The 17,574-nt window shown below is 32.3% G+C and overlaps 1 protein-coding gene across 3 annotated transcripts in view; it reads right to left on the minus strand.

Annotated features, from left to right (window-relative positions):
• Positions 1-2,595: 2,595 nt before the first annotated feature.
• The window catches only part of LOC129615844 (snake venom 5'-nucleotidase), a 159,646-nt gene continuing 144,667 nt past the window's right edge, over positions 2,596-17,574 (minus strand). For all 3 annotated transcript variants that reach the window (XM_055531228.1, XM_055531226.1, XM_055531225.1), the window contains exon 8: positions 2,596-2,814. In XM_055531228.1, coding sequence (XP_055387203.1) covers positions 2,743-2,814 — 72 coding nt within the window. In that variant the 3' untranslated portion in view covers positions 2,596-2,742. The remainder of the gene's footprint in view (positions 2,815-17,574) is intronic.

Consider the following 17,574-nt stretch of genomic DNA (forward strand, 5'->3'; position numbering starts at 1 on the left):
TTCTCGCAAAAAGCAAAAATTGGTTATTTTATTTTTAATATTTAAGACTATTATTGTTGAAAAATTTTTTTTTTATCAAAAATAAAACCATGTGAAACAACCAAGAAAAACATATGTTTCGACAGCTGTTAGATTTTAAAAGTTTTTAAAAATTTTCTCATACAAGACAAACCCATTATGTTAATATTCTCATAAGTAACGCAGGAAAATCAAAATATATATTTATGTATAATTTAATCTGAATGTCACTTTGATGTTCTTATATATTTTTTGCAATATAAATACAACAAAAATTACATTTTATAAAAATTTTTTAAAATTTATAAAAATTTTATAAAAATTATAGAAATTTAAAAATAGGTATAAGATTCAATTAGTATTTGAACTTTTATTTTAAGAGCTCTTATATTAAATTTTTTCATAGCACCTGTAGTATAGGTATGAAATACATTATGTGCTCCGTTTGAGCACATTCGCATAGAATAAAAAAAAAAATCTGATGTGGTCAGCACATAACCAACCGCAAGTGTATTGTCTAGTTAAGTGAAAGTATTACAGAATATTATAAAAATGTCTGTTAAATACTTCTTTCCAATTTTTAGGACATTAGTAAGCTTATAGTTAACATATCTAGAAAAATGTAAATTTTGCTCTTAGTAAAGTTTCGCTTTGTGCTACCCGAATTCCCTGAAATGCTCGCCAGTTAGTTTTGGTAACAACCAGAATTTAAATATCAAATTTCAAGAAATTCCATCAATTCATTCCGTAGATATGGTGAAAAATGTAAAATCGGCCCGCAGATCAGTTTTCGAGCCCTGATCCTTCCGAAAAAATTTATATGTTCATTGTTTCAATACGAAGAACTTAAATATTAAATTTCATTGAAATTGGTTGATTATTTCTCTTTATATACGCAAAAACGTATATTTGGCCCGTAGTAAACGAACAGTTGCTGATGCCTAATTTCTTCCAAAAGTTAGGAATTTTTGCGTACGGTCGAGCAAAGCTTATATATGAGATTACAAGTAAATCGGTTGAATATTTTCTTCAAAATGTTCAAAAATGTAAAACAGGCCCGCTAAAAAGTGCAGTTCCCGAGGCCTGATATGTCCCAAAAGTTGATCAATCCGTGCCATGGCCGAAATAAACTTACATATAAAATTTCATCAAAATCGGTTCAGCCGAACTCGAGATACACGCGTGCACACACAGACCGATAGACCGACAGGTTGCTGAAAACAGTTTATTTACATTTCCCTACTATGGAGAGGTGCATTCCCACCGAAAACTCGATATGCAAAATTTGTTGCCATCACATAACCTACCTATTGTATACACAATACGGTCGGTAATGAAAACATGCAAAAAGCTATTGTAAAAGATTTATGCTTAAAAATTGTCACACAATTTGGATTTTTTTCGAATTGTCAGTTACGGTATCTTCGGAATTGCATCTACGACACATCAGAAATATTAGTTCTGTCTTGGATAAAACTTGAAAAAACTTTTAAAAGAGAAACAATGACGAAACTTTTCGCAAAAAGAAAGAAAACTGCTACGTAAAAAAAAAATAAACCAGACAGAAAACTTGAAAAAACTTTTAAAAACTTTATAAATATACTTTATAACTTTATATTTATCAAATATAAACAAATATTTTTTGGTTATACTTAAAACTGAAAATTTTGATTTTGGATTATAAAAATGTGAAACTTAGAAATAATCATTTGTGAACTCTTTTTGGTTATTTTAATTTATTTTTAATTGAAATGTTTTGAAAAATAATTATTGTTAATTAAAAATTTTTTTTCAAAAATAAAACCTTCTGACGCAACCGAAAAAAATATATGTTTCGGTAGCTGTAAAATTTGAAGTTTTTAAAACACTAAATTTTACTTTACAAGAATTGAAAAAACTTTAAACATTGTGAAAATGACAATGCCATCATTTTCTCTCATTTTTGTTCAAAAAGTATTATCCCAGGCTTTGCATGCAACTTATATTTCAAAAACTTTCTTATCCCAGACAGACCTATTGTATTATCTTCTGAACTATCAACAAAAAAATTTGACTATGTTATGTTCAGATTTTATCATAAGAGCATAAGAACATTTCATATTTGTCATCCGAAAGTAAACACATTTTTTTGTTTAAATAACACTCTTGACTTCTTGTTACTTTACATATTTTATTAAATGATTTGTAAATGATTTATCAGTGAAAACGATAATGAACATAATATAAGCCACCATTCTTAAACCCATCATATGCTCGTAATAAAATTTCCTTACTAAGACATCCATGCACGAAAATTGAATTTCTTCCTTTTATTTAAAAAAAAATCAAAAATTTAAGAAACACATGATCTGAGATTCATCTCTTTTCTTTTTCTCATATTAAGAGCTTCATTTGGTATCTTTTTTGTCATAAGTTAATTTAATACATTTTACTGGAAATATAATCCAAACGTTCTTCTTAATTATAAATTAAATTAACATTATAGTTTTTACGTCATATTTTGGATTTTTTGTAAAATTTATTTTAATTCCTTCCTTTAACATTTTAGTACATATTATATAAATGATAAATTTGGAACAAGCGTAAAAAATTAATTTATTGCATTTTTAGTTATTATTATTATATAAATATGTATTTGAGCTAATAATTTATAAATTTTAATTATTTTAACATTCGAACTAAATACAGATAACTGAACTGCAATTATTCACCTGTAAACTGCAATTATTCATCTTCTTCCGCAATGACTGAAGTTTTCAAAGCAGATTCTTTCCTCAAAAGTAGTTCCCTGTAATGCTAAAAAATATGTTTTCTTATTTTATTAATAATAGTCGTTACTATAATAATTATATTTTATTTTAATTAAATATTAAGTTTCACTGTCAAATGAAATTAATTGTATAAATAGTTATCTTATGTTAAGAAGCATAAAATAGGTTATACTTAGAGATTGTTATTTCTCGTACTTTCTATAATCTGGAGAAATGAGAATTCTCATTATGGCAATTTTTACATTCTCGAGATATGAGAAATTTGTTAATATTTTCTTGAGAATTCTCGAGAATTTTCAATAAATAAAAAACAGAATTTTCCATTAGATTAGATTTTTTTTTGTTATATTAAAAACAACTTTAAATAAACACATCCTTATGTCAAAAGAATAACAAAAATAATACATTTTAACTTTTAAATATTACATAACAAAAAAATTTTGCTTATTATTTGAAATATTGCCAATTAGCTTTCCGGATCATTTGGCCGATTTATTCTGCCCGCATGACAGTCAGGGTGTGTATGAAAATGAAGAATCTGCTTTTGTTGAGGACAGCGTGACTATTCCAATTGTCAAGGAAAGAGATGTTATAGAGGAAATCAGGCCACGGGATTTGACCTAATAACGGCCGAACGGGTATAATGATGCTTACGCGCCTACTAAATGCGTGTATAAGGTTTAATTACGTGCCTGACATTTAGAAAGTTGCAGAGATAATTATGCTGCACAAAACTGGCAAACCTATAGACAGGCCGACTTCTTATAGACCAATCTCATTGTTGCCGATAATTTCAAAACTGCTAGAGAAAAGTTTATTGAGAAGGTTTCAGCCAATAATTGAAAGTAAAAAGTTAATCCCGAATAATGAATTTGGTTTTCGAAAAATTCACTCAACCTTGGATCAGATTCATCGAATAACTGACCTAATAAAAAATTCACTGAAAGAAAAATCTATATGTTCTATCATATTTTTGAACGTAGCTCAGGCCTTTGATAAGGTTTTGCATTCTGGATTTATAACAAAACCTAGACAATTACTACCAAGGCAGTATGTTAACCTGCTCGAATCTTACCTGACTAACAGGGCATTTCGAGTTAAACAGGAAGAGGAGTATTCTTCGCTTGGGAATATCAGGTCGCGGGTACCACAGGGGAGTATGTTGGCCCCGATATTATACTTGCTATACACGTGTGATATTCCTGAATCGGAAAGAGTGACAACAGCTACATTTGCTGATGATATAGCAGTTCTCGCAATAGGACGAAATTAAAATGAATCTACCCAAAAATTACAAAAGGCTAGTGACGAGATCTCAAAAAGGACTAGAAAGTGGAATATAAAACTTAACGAGGTGGAATCAGTACACGTGAATTTCACTAATAGGAAAATTGACAATTCATTTTCGGTTCGGATAAATGGCGTCTTGGTATTTGGGAATGACGTTGGCCCAAAGCTTAGATGGAAGGAGCACATAAAGAAAAGGAGATCTCAATATGTTTATGACAATATGTTTATGACAATATGTTATATGACAACAAAGTTTTAATATATAATCAAATATTTAAGCCTGTCTTAGCTTGCGGTATTCAGTTATGAGGCCAATCTATTCAAAGATTTCAAAATAGGATATTATGGGACATTGTAAACGCCCCTTGATATGTCCGTAATGCGATATACACAGGGATCTCACGATCTTAAGTGTCAATTAAAATGAAATTAAAAAGCAAGCAGCCAATTATAAAATGCGTTTATCTAATCTTGTCAACATCGAGGGGGCTCGATTGGTTGACAATCAAAACTTTATTAGGAGACTTAAACGTACGAGACCTCTCGAGTAAGCATAATGTTTTTTCTTGTAAATAACCAAAAATAATTTAAACCGACTAGTTTTATCATTTATTTCGAGGAGGGTGTTTTTCAGTGGATTAAAGTTCCACACTACTGCTTTTCGTCGGTAAAAGAAAAAAAAAAAGTCGCTTATGTCAGAACAATTATTTGTAGTAAGAGTAAAATAAAAATTTGAAAATAACTTTAGCTGTTAAAAGGTTTGTATCGTGTCGGTTAGGTGCCTCAACCTCTATTTTAACTGGTTAGTCGACATTTTAAAGTAAATTTTAATGTCCGACACAGTTCATTATATACATAGTTCCCCAATAGTTCCCCAGAAAACCAAACTGTACTAAAAATAAAGTTTTTAAAATAGTTTTAGTTCCAACAACCAGATTGCTCTATAACATATAACTTATATTTACCGACCGTATTGTGTATACAATAGGTAGGTTATGTGATGGCAACAAATTTTGCATATCAAGTTTTCGGTGGGAACGTACTTCCCCATAGTAGGGAAGTGTAAATAAACTATTTTTAGCAACCTGTCGGTCTGTCGGTCTGTCGGTCTGTGTGTGCACGCGTGTATCTCAAGTTCTACTGAACCGATTTTTATGAAATTTTAATTGCCTGTTTTACATTTTTGCACATTTTGAAGAAAATATTCAACCGACTTACTTGAAATTCCATATATGAGTTTTGTTCGACCGTACGCAAAAATTTCTAACTTTTGGAAGAAATCAGACATCGGCAACTAGACGTTTACTACGGGCCAAATATACATTTTTGTGTATATAAAGAGAAATAATCAACCGATTTCATTGAAATTTAATATATGAATTACTCGTATTAAAACAATGAACATATGAAGTTTTTGGAAAGATCAGGGCTCGAAAACTGATTTGCGGCCGATTTTACATTTTTCACAATTTTGAAGAAAATATTCAACCGATTTACTTGAAATTCCATATATGAGCTTTGCTCGACCGTACGCAAAAATTTCTAACTTTTGGAAGAAATCAGACATCGGCAACTAGACGTTTACTACGGGCCAAATATACATTTTTGTGTATATAAAGAGAAATAATCAACCGATTTCATTGAAATTTAATATATGAATTACTCGTATTAAAATAATGAACATATGAAGTTTTTGGAAAGATCAGGGCTCGAAAACTGATTTGCGGGCCGATTTTACATTTTTCACCCTATCTACGGAACGAATTAATGGAATTTCTTGAAATTTGATATTTGAGTTCTGGTTGTTACTGAAACTAACTGGCGAGCATTTCAGGGAAGTCGGGTAGCACAAAGCGAAACTCTGCTAAGAGCCAAATTTACATTTTTGTAGGTATGTTAACTATAAGCTTACTAATGTCCTAAAAATTGGAAAGAAGTACTTAACAGACATTTTTATAATATTCTGTAACACTTTCACTTAACTAGACAATACACAATGCGGTCGGTTATGTGCTGACCACATCAGATTTTTTTTTACGTTTTTGTTGTATATTTAGTTTGTGTGAATTTTTAAAAAAATTCCCCAGAAATAATTAATTTTTTCTCGAGAAATCAGAATCTAGAAAATAACAATTCTCAAGAATTGTACTAAATACCAAAATAATACAAATTCTCGAGAATTCTCGAGGCAGATTTTTTTATAAATTACAAGCAAATAACAACAATTTCAGAACGGCGAAGTAAGATTTCAAGAGACCTGCTTATCTTGGAAAATTTAAAATTGTTGTTTCTCGAACAAATTAAAGAAAAAATCGTGTGAGAGTGAATATTTAATTTCTTAAGAGTAAAAAACTATGTAAACATAAACAACATTTTAAACAATTAATTACTTTTTTTTCTATGTATTATTTTTGATACTGAATCCACTTTAGACTTTTTGGACTACTTGTACACGTAAAGAAAATTAGACTTTTTGCCATTTTCCATTTTACCAAAATTTTTAAAGGGAAAAAATATAATTTGCGTTACTTCTCTTCTTAAATGATAAAGTTTTTCATGAGATCTATATGTAAAAACTAGAAGATGGCACATAATCTAATAAAGGTGGGTCAAGCCAATGGTTTGTGTTGTAGCACTTTTCCCTTCAACTGCTTCTAAAAACAATGTAAGTATACCTAATATACTATTAAAATTACTTTTATTCATATACAAAACTCAGTCTTGTGCGTGTGAGGCTATATCATCGGGGAAGCCTACGTATTGGCCTACAGATTTGAATAAAATTCCAGACCTAATAGATTTTTACGTTATAAAAAATATATCCAACAACTATATGCATGTCGAAGATAACTTAGAGATAACTTCGGATCATTTACCAGTGATACTTACATTAAGTGAACATATTATCTTCAAACCAAGCAACCCAAGTTTAGTTAATAAAAAGACTGATTGGGAGTCCTTTAAAATAATGTTAGAAGAAAGAATTGATTTGAATGTGTCAATACAGACTGAAGAGCAATTGAATTTTGAAATAGAAAAATTCAATAATGATATTCAGATTTCATCATGGGATAATACTCCAATCATAACCCATAAATTAAAACAAAATAACTATCCTAAAGAAATTCTAGAAATGATTGCTGAAAAGAGAAAAGCAAGGAAGAAATGGCAGCAGACTAGAAATCCTCAAGACAAAACCATACTGAATAATCTTACAGCACAGCTCAGTTATGAAATTAAAAAACTAAAAAATGAAACAATAAATGCATTTCTTAGGAATCTTACTAATGAGTCTAGTACTGAATATTCATTATGGAAAGCCACTAAAAATCTGAAAAGACCAATAATGCAGACCTCACCTATAAGGAATATAGATAATAGCTGGGCAAGAAATAACGAACAAAAAGCGACGAGATTTGCCGATCATCTTGAGGAAATATTTCAGCCAATCTCATCAGACAATATTGAAGTATTACAGGAATTGGAAGAACAAGAAAATGGTAATATTGCTTTCGTAACTTCAAGTGAGGTCAAGAACGAGATAGCACAAAATATTAACCCAAAAAATGCTCCGGGTTTTGATCTTATTACTGGTCAAATTCTGAAGGAACTTCCTAAGAAAGCTATAACCAAGCTAACTAAACTGATCAATGCATCATTTAGATTGCAATATGTACCACAATTATGGAAGATAACTGAAGTAATCATGATCCCAAAACCTGGAAAACCACCTCATGAAGTAACATCATAACGCCCGATTTCGCTGTTACCTGTTATTTTTAAATTATTTGAAAAACTTCTATTAAAAAGATTAAAGCCTATCATAGACGAGAAAAAACTTATTCCAGATCATCAGTTTGGTTTTCGTGATCAACACTCCACAATTGATCAGGTACATCGGATAACAAACGTAATAGAAGATACTTTGGAAGAAAGTATCTTGTTCTGCAATATTCTTAGATGTAGCTCAAGCTTTCGATAAAGTTTGGCATGAAGGATTGAATTATAAACTCAAGATACTCCTTCCTGATAAATACTCAAGAATACTGAATTCATACATATCGGACAGATATTTCAGGATCAAACAAGAAGATCATTATTCCGAAATTAAGAAAATCCAGGCAGGTATACCACAGGGTAGTGTATTAGGACCAATCCTTTATCTCTTGTATACTAGCGACTTGACGACACGGCTATTCTGGCGACTGGTAACAACACTATTGAAACAACAGCAAGATTACAAAACGCAATCAACAAAGTGCAAAATTGGACTAGCAAATGGCGAATTAAACTCAACGAATCAAAATCTATACATATTGACTTCACAAATAAACATACTCAGTATAAGCAAGTGTATATTAATGAAAAAATAGTACGATATGAAAATACGGCCAAATACCTGGGCATGACACTTGATGCAAAACTCAAGTGGAAACCACATGTCAAGAAAAAACTTGAAGAGCTGAACATAAAGTACAGAAACATGTACTGGTTATTGGACAGAAACTCTGCCTTGTCAACATACAATAAGCTTTTGCTGTATGAACAAGTCCTAAAACCAGTGTGGACCTATGGCATTCAGCTGTGGGGCTGTACCAGCCAAAGTACCAGAGACATCATACAAAGATTTTAAAATAAAGTATTAAGACGCATAGTTGATGCCCCGTGGTACATTTGGAATATCAACCTACATAAGGATTTGGGTGTAGAAATGATAGACAACGTAATTAAAAAATATGCACAAGGTCATCAAAATCGACTACAACACCATGTTAACATTGAGGCTCTTCAACTGCTGGATAATGACGGCAAAATTAGAAGATTGCAGCGAACAAAACCGTTCGAATTACTTTAAGATAAAATAAACTAAATGATTAAATTAAAAAAAAAAAATCATTAGAATTATAAGCAAAAAGAAATTATCATAGGATAAAAAACTTTGTAAAATTTTGTAAATTAGTAGGCCAAAAACAAATAACTTATTAGTGTTAAATTGCTAGATTGTTATAATGAACACACCAACGGTGTTTTTAATAAAAAAAAAAAAATATACAAAACTACTTCATTAAGGATTTACGAAAACGAATTTTAGAAAACGGCAAATTTTTACGGACGGACAGAATAAAAACCAAATAAGCACTTTTTTTTTTAATTTTTTGGGAAAGTGTTAAAAAAATATAAAACAAAATTATATTGAATGTTGAACTATTTTTTGTCATTCTAGGAACATTCACCATTTGTTCATTTTTTCAAAAAATTTCACTCAATCGAGTGTTTTTCTTTGTGTTACTAACCCAATGAATGTTGAGATCTCCCATAATCATAATATCGTTTCTAAACTCAACTAATTTCTCCAACATTGCTTCAGCAGTGTTAGAAAAATTATCAACACGATACGGTTGGTTTAGCGCTTCATACAAAATTTTTAAAATTAAACTTTAACCAAAATTGTGCACACTGACTAAAATACACTATAAATTAACGCCAATAACGATTTCTACTATGCTACTCATATTGCTCATGTTGAGAAAAGAAATTTTTTAGTTTTTATACCCGTTCGAATGTATGTTCGAAGGGTATACTAAATTTGCCTTACCGTTTGTAACGCTAAGAAATAACGTTCTTAGATATAGACTCAAGTGTATATTTTTGATCAGCGTCGAATTCTGAGTTGATTTAGCTTTGTCTGGCCGTCCGTCCCAGCGATAACTCAAAAACTAATTCAGTTCACTAAATTTTCACAAATGGTTTATTATAGTAAATACCAGAACCCTATTAAAGTTGGATATGATCGGGGTACTGGTTCGGGTAGCTCCTATAGTACTTAAAAATTTATTTGTCTATATCTTAGAAACTATAAGAGCTGTGGTATTGAAATTTCGCATTATTAAATATCTAAGTAGGGTCAATGTGTTTGACAAAAGGTGTTGAAACTGCTTGGCTCCTTCTGATATCTGCCATACAACGTCAAAAGTTATTTGGTTATATCTCCAAAGCTACTAAAGTGTTATTGAAATTTAACACAAGCAAATATATTAGTAGGGACAATGTGTTTGAAAAAAGTCGTTGAAATTGTTTGGCTCCTTCTGGTAGATGATTAGAAACTATAAAAGCTGTTATATTGAAATTTCGCAGAGGCCAATATATAAGTAGGGCCAATATGTTTGATGAAAGTCATTGAAATTGCTGGGCTCCTTCAGGTAGCTGCCATACAACTTCTAAATTTATTTGACTATATCTTAGAAGCTATAAAAGTTGTATTGAAATTTGACACAAGCGAATAAATTAGTTCGGCTAATGTGTTTTATAAAATTCATTGAAATCGCTTGGCTCTTTCTGATAGCTGCCATGCAACTTCAGTAGTAGTTTGACCATATCTTAGCAAATATTGAAAACACAGTATTAACATTTTGCATAAATTAACATGGTTACTTAATATAGTTTATCCCATAGTCAGCTATGACATATTTATTCGCACATAGGATAGCAAATTCGTACGGGTTTCACAGAGACATGGTCAACTCTATTTTTTCTCGTTTTTGTTTTGTTTTTAGATCTCACGAAAAAGAATTGTGTTTAAATAGCATAAGTTGCACCTTTTCGAAAAATTAATGAAAATAAACTTTCTTAAATTTTCCTCTATAATCTTATTGACATGTACATGTCTATATGAATAATATAATTAAGTTATTCTCTTATTTTAAATATGAACATTTTCTTTTTCCTACGAGGTGAAAAAATCTCGAAAGACGAAGAAGGACGGCTCTATCTGCCTTTTTCCTCCGACAGTTTCCTTCATAACGGCATTGTCTAGCAGCCGAGCTGCTTCCATATTTACATGCTGTTCTAGACGAGCCCTATGCTTTATAGCACAACTCCTAATTTGAAGAATCTAAAAACAAGTCTTCTTGGCACAACCCCACAGTTGAATGCCATATCGCCATGTTGGTTTAATGATTTGGTTATAAATTAAGATTTTATTATCAATTGCCAAATTGGACTTACGACCTAGGAGCCAATAATTTTCTCTATATTTATTTTCTAATTCCATGTGTTTCTTCTTTATATGCTCTTTCCACCTTAGCTTGACATCTAAAGTCATCCCTAGGTATTTTGCCGAGTTATGGATACGTTCGTTCCATTTACGTTAATTTGTGGTGGATTCACTATTTTCCGATTGGTGAAGTTTATGTGAACCGATTTTGCTTCATTCAACTTCACCCTCCAATCTCTAGTCCACTGGCTTATTTTGTTAATTGCCTCCTGTAATTTTTTTTGTCGAATCGTCAATGTTCGTTCCTACTGCCAATATTTGAGTATCGTCAGCAAAAGTGGCTATCGTAGCATTTTCTATTTGTGGCAAATCACTCGTGTAAAGCAGGTACAACGTTGGGCCCAATATACTGCCTTGAGGCACACCTGCCTTTATTTCTCTTAGCGTGGAGTATTCAGCGACTTGTTTAATTCTAAAAAATCTATCAGCTAAGTAAGATTCCAAAATTTCTACAAATGACGATGGTAACATTTGCCCTAACTTAAGTATAAGGCTCCTGTGCCACACCTTGTCGAATGCCTGTGCTACGTCTAGAAACATGGAAGAGCAAACTTTCCTATTTTCCAAGCTTTTTTCTATAATATTAGTTATTCTATGGACCTGGTCTATTGTAGAATAGTTTCTTCTAAAACCAAATTGATGGTTCGGTATTAGGCCCCTATTTTCTATTATTGGCTTCAATCTCCTTAATAGCAGCTTTTCAAAAGGCTTAGACATCATTGGTAACAGTGAAATGGGTCTGTAAGACTTTGTTTCCCTCAAGGATTTCCCGGGTTTCGGCACCGCAGTAATAAGATCAAAACCTGGCGATTTTTTCAACTTCAGGGATCTTATCTCTTCCGCAACCTCTAATTGAGTAAGTGGAGCTATGCTGTCTGATAGATTCTACCAAACCCACATCTGAGGTTATTCCGTTCGGCGTGAATATGTTTTCCAAGTGATCAGCAAATAATTCGGCTATCTCTATATTGCTCCTCGCCCAACTGCCATTTGCTTTCATCAGCAAATGGCAGTTGGGCAAGGAGCAATCGAACGTTGCTACCTACGTCTAGCCCTTCTCTTTTCACCTACTAAATCAGTTATTTCTCCAGGATAGCTATTTGCTGTCGGTTTGTACTTTGACATTTTTGTATTGTTCCGTGCAGCTCTTTGTATGATTTAAATAAATCCTTCTAACTCCACATCTAATTGCTCTCTTGATTGTATATTAATATTTACGTCAATATTGTTTATTATTTCGTATCTAAAGCTCACCCAAACCGTGGTGCTATTTGTTAAACTGGTCCTAAATAATGTTTTAGTTATTTTTTCACTTAGTTTTAATATGACAGCAGAGTGATCCGAATTAAAATCATAGTTATCTTCAAGACTTAGAAAGTTTTCTGACATTTTTTTGGTTATAAAAAAGTCAATAACATTAGGAATCTTGTTAGTGCCAGTAGGCCAATAAGTAGGAATGCCAGTGGAGTGATAGCAACAACCTAGCTCTTGAATAGCTTTTCTTAGCTCTCTTCCTCTAGTTGAGGTGATTCTAGAACCCCAATCTGTATGTTTGGCATTATAGTCACCTCCTATTAGACATCTGTGTCCATGTTTGTACAGGAGATCTTTAAAAGTATTTTTCTTAATGCTGCAATTTGGTGGACAGTATACAGCACCAACACTAAAGTCCTGTTTAGTCGATTTAATTTTTATCGAAATAAGCTGAATTTTAGCCGTTTCTATCTTGAATTCTTCATTATGTTCTATACTTTCTTTTATTAGAATTGCACTACCTCCTCTTGGCTGATTGCTGGGATATACCGCTTTATAGCAATCATAGCCCTTTATTTTAAGACTCGTATAATATGTCAAATGAGCCTCCGACAGCAAACAAATATCTATATTTCTCGTTTTAAGCAAGACCTCCAATTTTTGTTTCTTATTAAGAACACCATTAGCATTCCAAGTTACTATACGTACCTTATTTACGTACATGTAAATGTACGTAATCAGTGTATGCATTTTCTACTTTTAGAGATCTCATCAATTCTAATCAACATACTATGCATTATTTGCATAATGCCTGCGTCAGTTCTTTTTATTTGTGGGGTTTTGTTCTCAGGTTCCTTCATTTTCTTTTTTTGTGGGGTTTTGCTTTGAAGCGCTTATGAATAAGATACTCCCTTTAACACCTTACTAGGTGCCGTCGTTCTGTCTATTTTTGGAGTTCTTTGTTCATTAAATTTAATTTGGTTTTGTTTGGTCTTATTCTTTTTCAATCTTCTTTTTTGCAATTCTTTTGCAACCAAACAGCCTCGATAGCTAGCAGGGTGTGCCTCATTGCAGTTCGCACATTTCGGCTGAAAATTATCCTTCTTGTTGCACTCCGCTGTCATATGATTACCAGCACATTTTACACATCTAGCCTCTCTTTGGCAAAACTTTTGTGTGTGTCCAAATCTCTGGCATATCTTGCATTGAGGAATGGATTTGCTGCTTCTAAGAGCTTCAATTTTTACTCTCATGTCCTGTAAGTATTCTATTTTATAGATCTTGGTTATTTCTTCCGAATGGTCAAAAGATAACATAAAGAGCGGAAGTTTTACTGAAATATATTTTCCATTTTCCTTCTTCCTTTTGATTTTATTTACAACATCTAGACATTTAAAGCTTTTGCTAATAAGCTCTTTTTACCGACCGTATTGTGTAAACAATAGGTAGGTTATGTGATGGCAACAAATTTTGCATATCGAGTTTTCGGTGGGAACGTACTTCTCCATAGTAGGGAAGCGTAAATAAACTATTTTTAGCAACCTGTCGGTCTGTCGGTCTGTGTGTGCACGCGTGTATCTCGAGTTCGGCTGAACCGATTTTGATGAAATTTTATATGTAAGTTTATTTCCACCATGGCACGGATTGATCAACTTTTGGTATATATCAGGCCTCGGGAACTGCACTTTTTAGCGGGCCTGTTTTACATTTTTCACCATTTTGAAGAAAATATTCAACCGATGCACTTGAAATTTTATATATAAGGTCAGTTCGACCGTCCGCGAAAATTCCTATGTTTTGGAAGAAATCAGGCATCGGCAACTAGACGTTTACTACGGGCCAAATATACATTTTTGTGTATATAAAGAGAAATAATCAACCGATTTCATTGAAATTTAATATATGAATTCCTCGTATTAAAACAATGAACATATCATTTTTTTGAAAAGATCAGGGCTCGAAAACTGATTTGCGGGGCGATTTTACATTTTTCACCATTTTGAAGAAAATATTCAACCGATTTACTTGAAATTTCATATATGAGCTTTGCTCGGCCGTCCGTGAAAATTCCTAGCTTTTGGAACAAATCAGGCATCAGCAACTGGACGTTTACTACGGGCCAAATATACATTTTTGTGTATATAAAGCGAAATAATCAACCGATTTCATGAAATTTATCATTTGAATTCCTCGTATTAAAACTATGAACATGTAAATTTTTTGGAAAGATCAGAGCTCAAAAACTGATCTGCGGGCCGATTTTACATTTTTCCCCATATCTACGGAACGAATTGATGGAATTTCTTGAAATTTGATATTTGAGTTCTGGTTGTTACCGGAACTAACTGGCGAACATTTCAGGGAATTCGGGTAGCACAAAGCGAAACTCTACTAAGAGCCAAATTTACATTTTTCTAGGTATGTTAACTAGAAGCTTACTAATGTCCTAAAAATTGGAAAGAAGTATTTAACAGACATTTTTATAATATTCTGTAACACTTTCATTTAGCTAGACAATACACAATGCGGTCGGTTATGTGCTGACCACATCAGATTTTTTTATATCCTCTGGCTCACACGATGGATGGAGATTTCTAGCCATAACTTTAACTGGCCTCGTAAGTTTATTCTCATACGTGTGCCACTCCAGTCTAGCCTTATTTATAGCTTTTGTTAGTAATCTGTATTCATTTTGATTTTCCACATTTATTTTTAATTGGTCATTATTCATCATATTGACCCTAACGTTTATTCTTTCTTCTTTTAATATCTTAACTATGTGGGAGTAGTTCTTAATGTTGCTCAATATAACCGGAGGAAGCTTGTGCTTTTTTGGATTTTCAGTCTTCATTTTAGGGCTGGTTTCATTATTTTTATTAACTGTCGTTTCTGAATTTATTTCAGGAGACTTTTCCATTTTTCGCTTCTTTGCATTATTCTGTTTTAGGATCCAGTCAGTTTCTCTTGCCAATTCTTCCTCGTCGGTTTCATATACGATAACTTCCGCATCTTTGTTTTTCTTTTCCGTTGATGCAGATTTTATTTGATTTTTTAAATCTACATTCTCTGCCCGTAATTTGCAGATCTCGTTTTGTAGCACCGTACAAAAACTCTCTAACTCGATTATTCTCGAGTCCTGAGTATCCAATTTACTCTCCTGTATAAGATGCCTTTTCATATTACCCTCTTGGGTTTTCATTCTTTTGTCTTCCGGAAACTTATTACACTTTTCTCAGAGTTATCATCCTTACCTCTGTCCTTTTTCTCTGCAATCACCAATGGGGGTGATCGCATGACCCCCGATCTCCTTCTAAATGGGTCCATCAACGCCGATCTACTATGCAATAAGTGGTCTCCCCCAGAATCCATGGGACCAGCCTCCGAAGAGTGTGGATTTTCCAGCATTACTGGATTACCACCTGGGGTATTCAATCCTTGTGTTATGTTCATTGCATTTGTTTGTTTTATTTCGGAGTTTTCTTCTCCTAGCCTTTAAGAATAATTCCCTCGTGCAAGGCAGCACATATAATTTCTGCCGTCCCTCAGGGATCAGTCGCAGAGCAGAGAGCCGCTCATTGTGAGTCCGTCGCGTCCGGATTTTCATTTGGATTTTAGTGGACTTTTACCACAAGCATACCTTACTGCGGATATTTCGTAGGCCAATCAGCCGGGATAAATATGAACATGAGCATATATATTTTATTTAACTTTATCTTTATTATTCAAAATAAGTTACATTAATTACGTTACATTTTTTAGAGAAATTGAAATTTATGTTATTAGTTTCGAAATGCTTAATAATAAAAATGATAAACATTTCCATAACTTTCATGGTTGTCCAAACCAAAACATCCAACATTTCACCAAAACTTCGCGGACATGTGCTACCTATAATTAGGCACGTAACTGCCAAGTCACATGAATGTAATCTTATTATTTTTCCGAATATTTAAAATTAGCTTTTGCAGTTGTGCCGCAACTACCCGGACTTGTCAGGCCATTTCAAAAAACCTTCACGGATATGTACTGTCTGTAATTGCGCGCAATCATGAATATAATTTTATTTTTTCTCTGAATATTTATGTTTAACTTTGAGAGTTGTATAATTGCAATAGTTTGATATTTATATCTTTATTAGTTTTTGAATTATTTATGAAAAAAATCTCTTTAAGTTGTATGGCAGCTACACGAAACCGTTGTCCGAATGGGTCCAATTAAAAAAGGATCCGTCATTGGGACAAAAGAAACAACTAGTGAAAGTTTGGTAATATTTGTTTTATTCGTTTTTGAGTTATCGTACGATCGGACGGACGGGCGGATATGTTTAAATCAAGGCAGAATTTTACATTGAGCACAATATATATACACATCCATACCGTAGATGACTCCTTAAAGCGGTAACAAATTTCGCACCAAAATTAACGTATCCTTCAAAAAAATGCAGCGTATAATTTAGGAAAAAATAGATATGTGAAAAGCAGTCAGACGTTTTAAAATGAAAAATTCCATTTTATTTCAAGAACCTTGCTGAAGTGAACAAAGTTAAAAGCAATTGCACATGTAAATTTAGTTTGTTTTTAACAAAGTTAAAAACAATGCACATGTTAAAAACAATTGCAAAGTTACAAACAATTACTCTTAAACCATTCCATAAAACTTTGCGGATATGTATGACCTTATAATTGGACTCACAATTACCAAATTTCATTGAGCTAGCTTTAGTATTTTCTCAAATATTTAATATTAACCATTCCGCAAAAATTTCCAGAATTGAACACATGACCGCCAAGTCTCATGAATCTACCTTAATTATTTTTCTGAATATTTAAGATAAACTTTTAGAGTTGTGTGGCAGCTACACAGTTGTATGAGGTTGCAGTTGAATATACCACCCAGCCAAATTCATCATTTATATAGATATATAGATTTCATTGCTCACACTCATTTATTGGGAAACAAGAAATATGATCGATTAGAAAAAATATTGAAATTAATTAAATAATAATTTAGCTAATTATGGTAAGTGAAACAATCGCATTTCTCAGTTATTCACATAAAACCTTTAATACAATAGATTTCTTTCACCACAAATTTTAAAATTTTTTAATTGATTGTATATTGATCCATATAACAGCGATCATTTTCCAATTACAATACCTATATTAAATTATGACACTAAAATAAATA

The sequence above is a fragment of the Condylostylus longicornis genome, unplaced genomic scaffold, assembly GCF_029603195.1.
Source record: "Condylostylus longicornis isolate FDR11 unplaced genomic scaffold, ASM2960319v2 ptg000152l, whole genome shotgun sequence".
NCBI lineage: Eukaryota > Metazoa > Arthropoda > Insecta > Diptera > Dolichopodidae > Condylostylus > Condylostylus longicornis.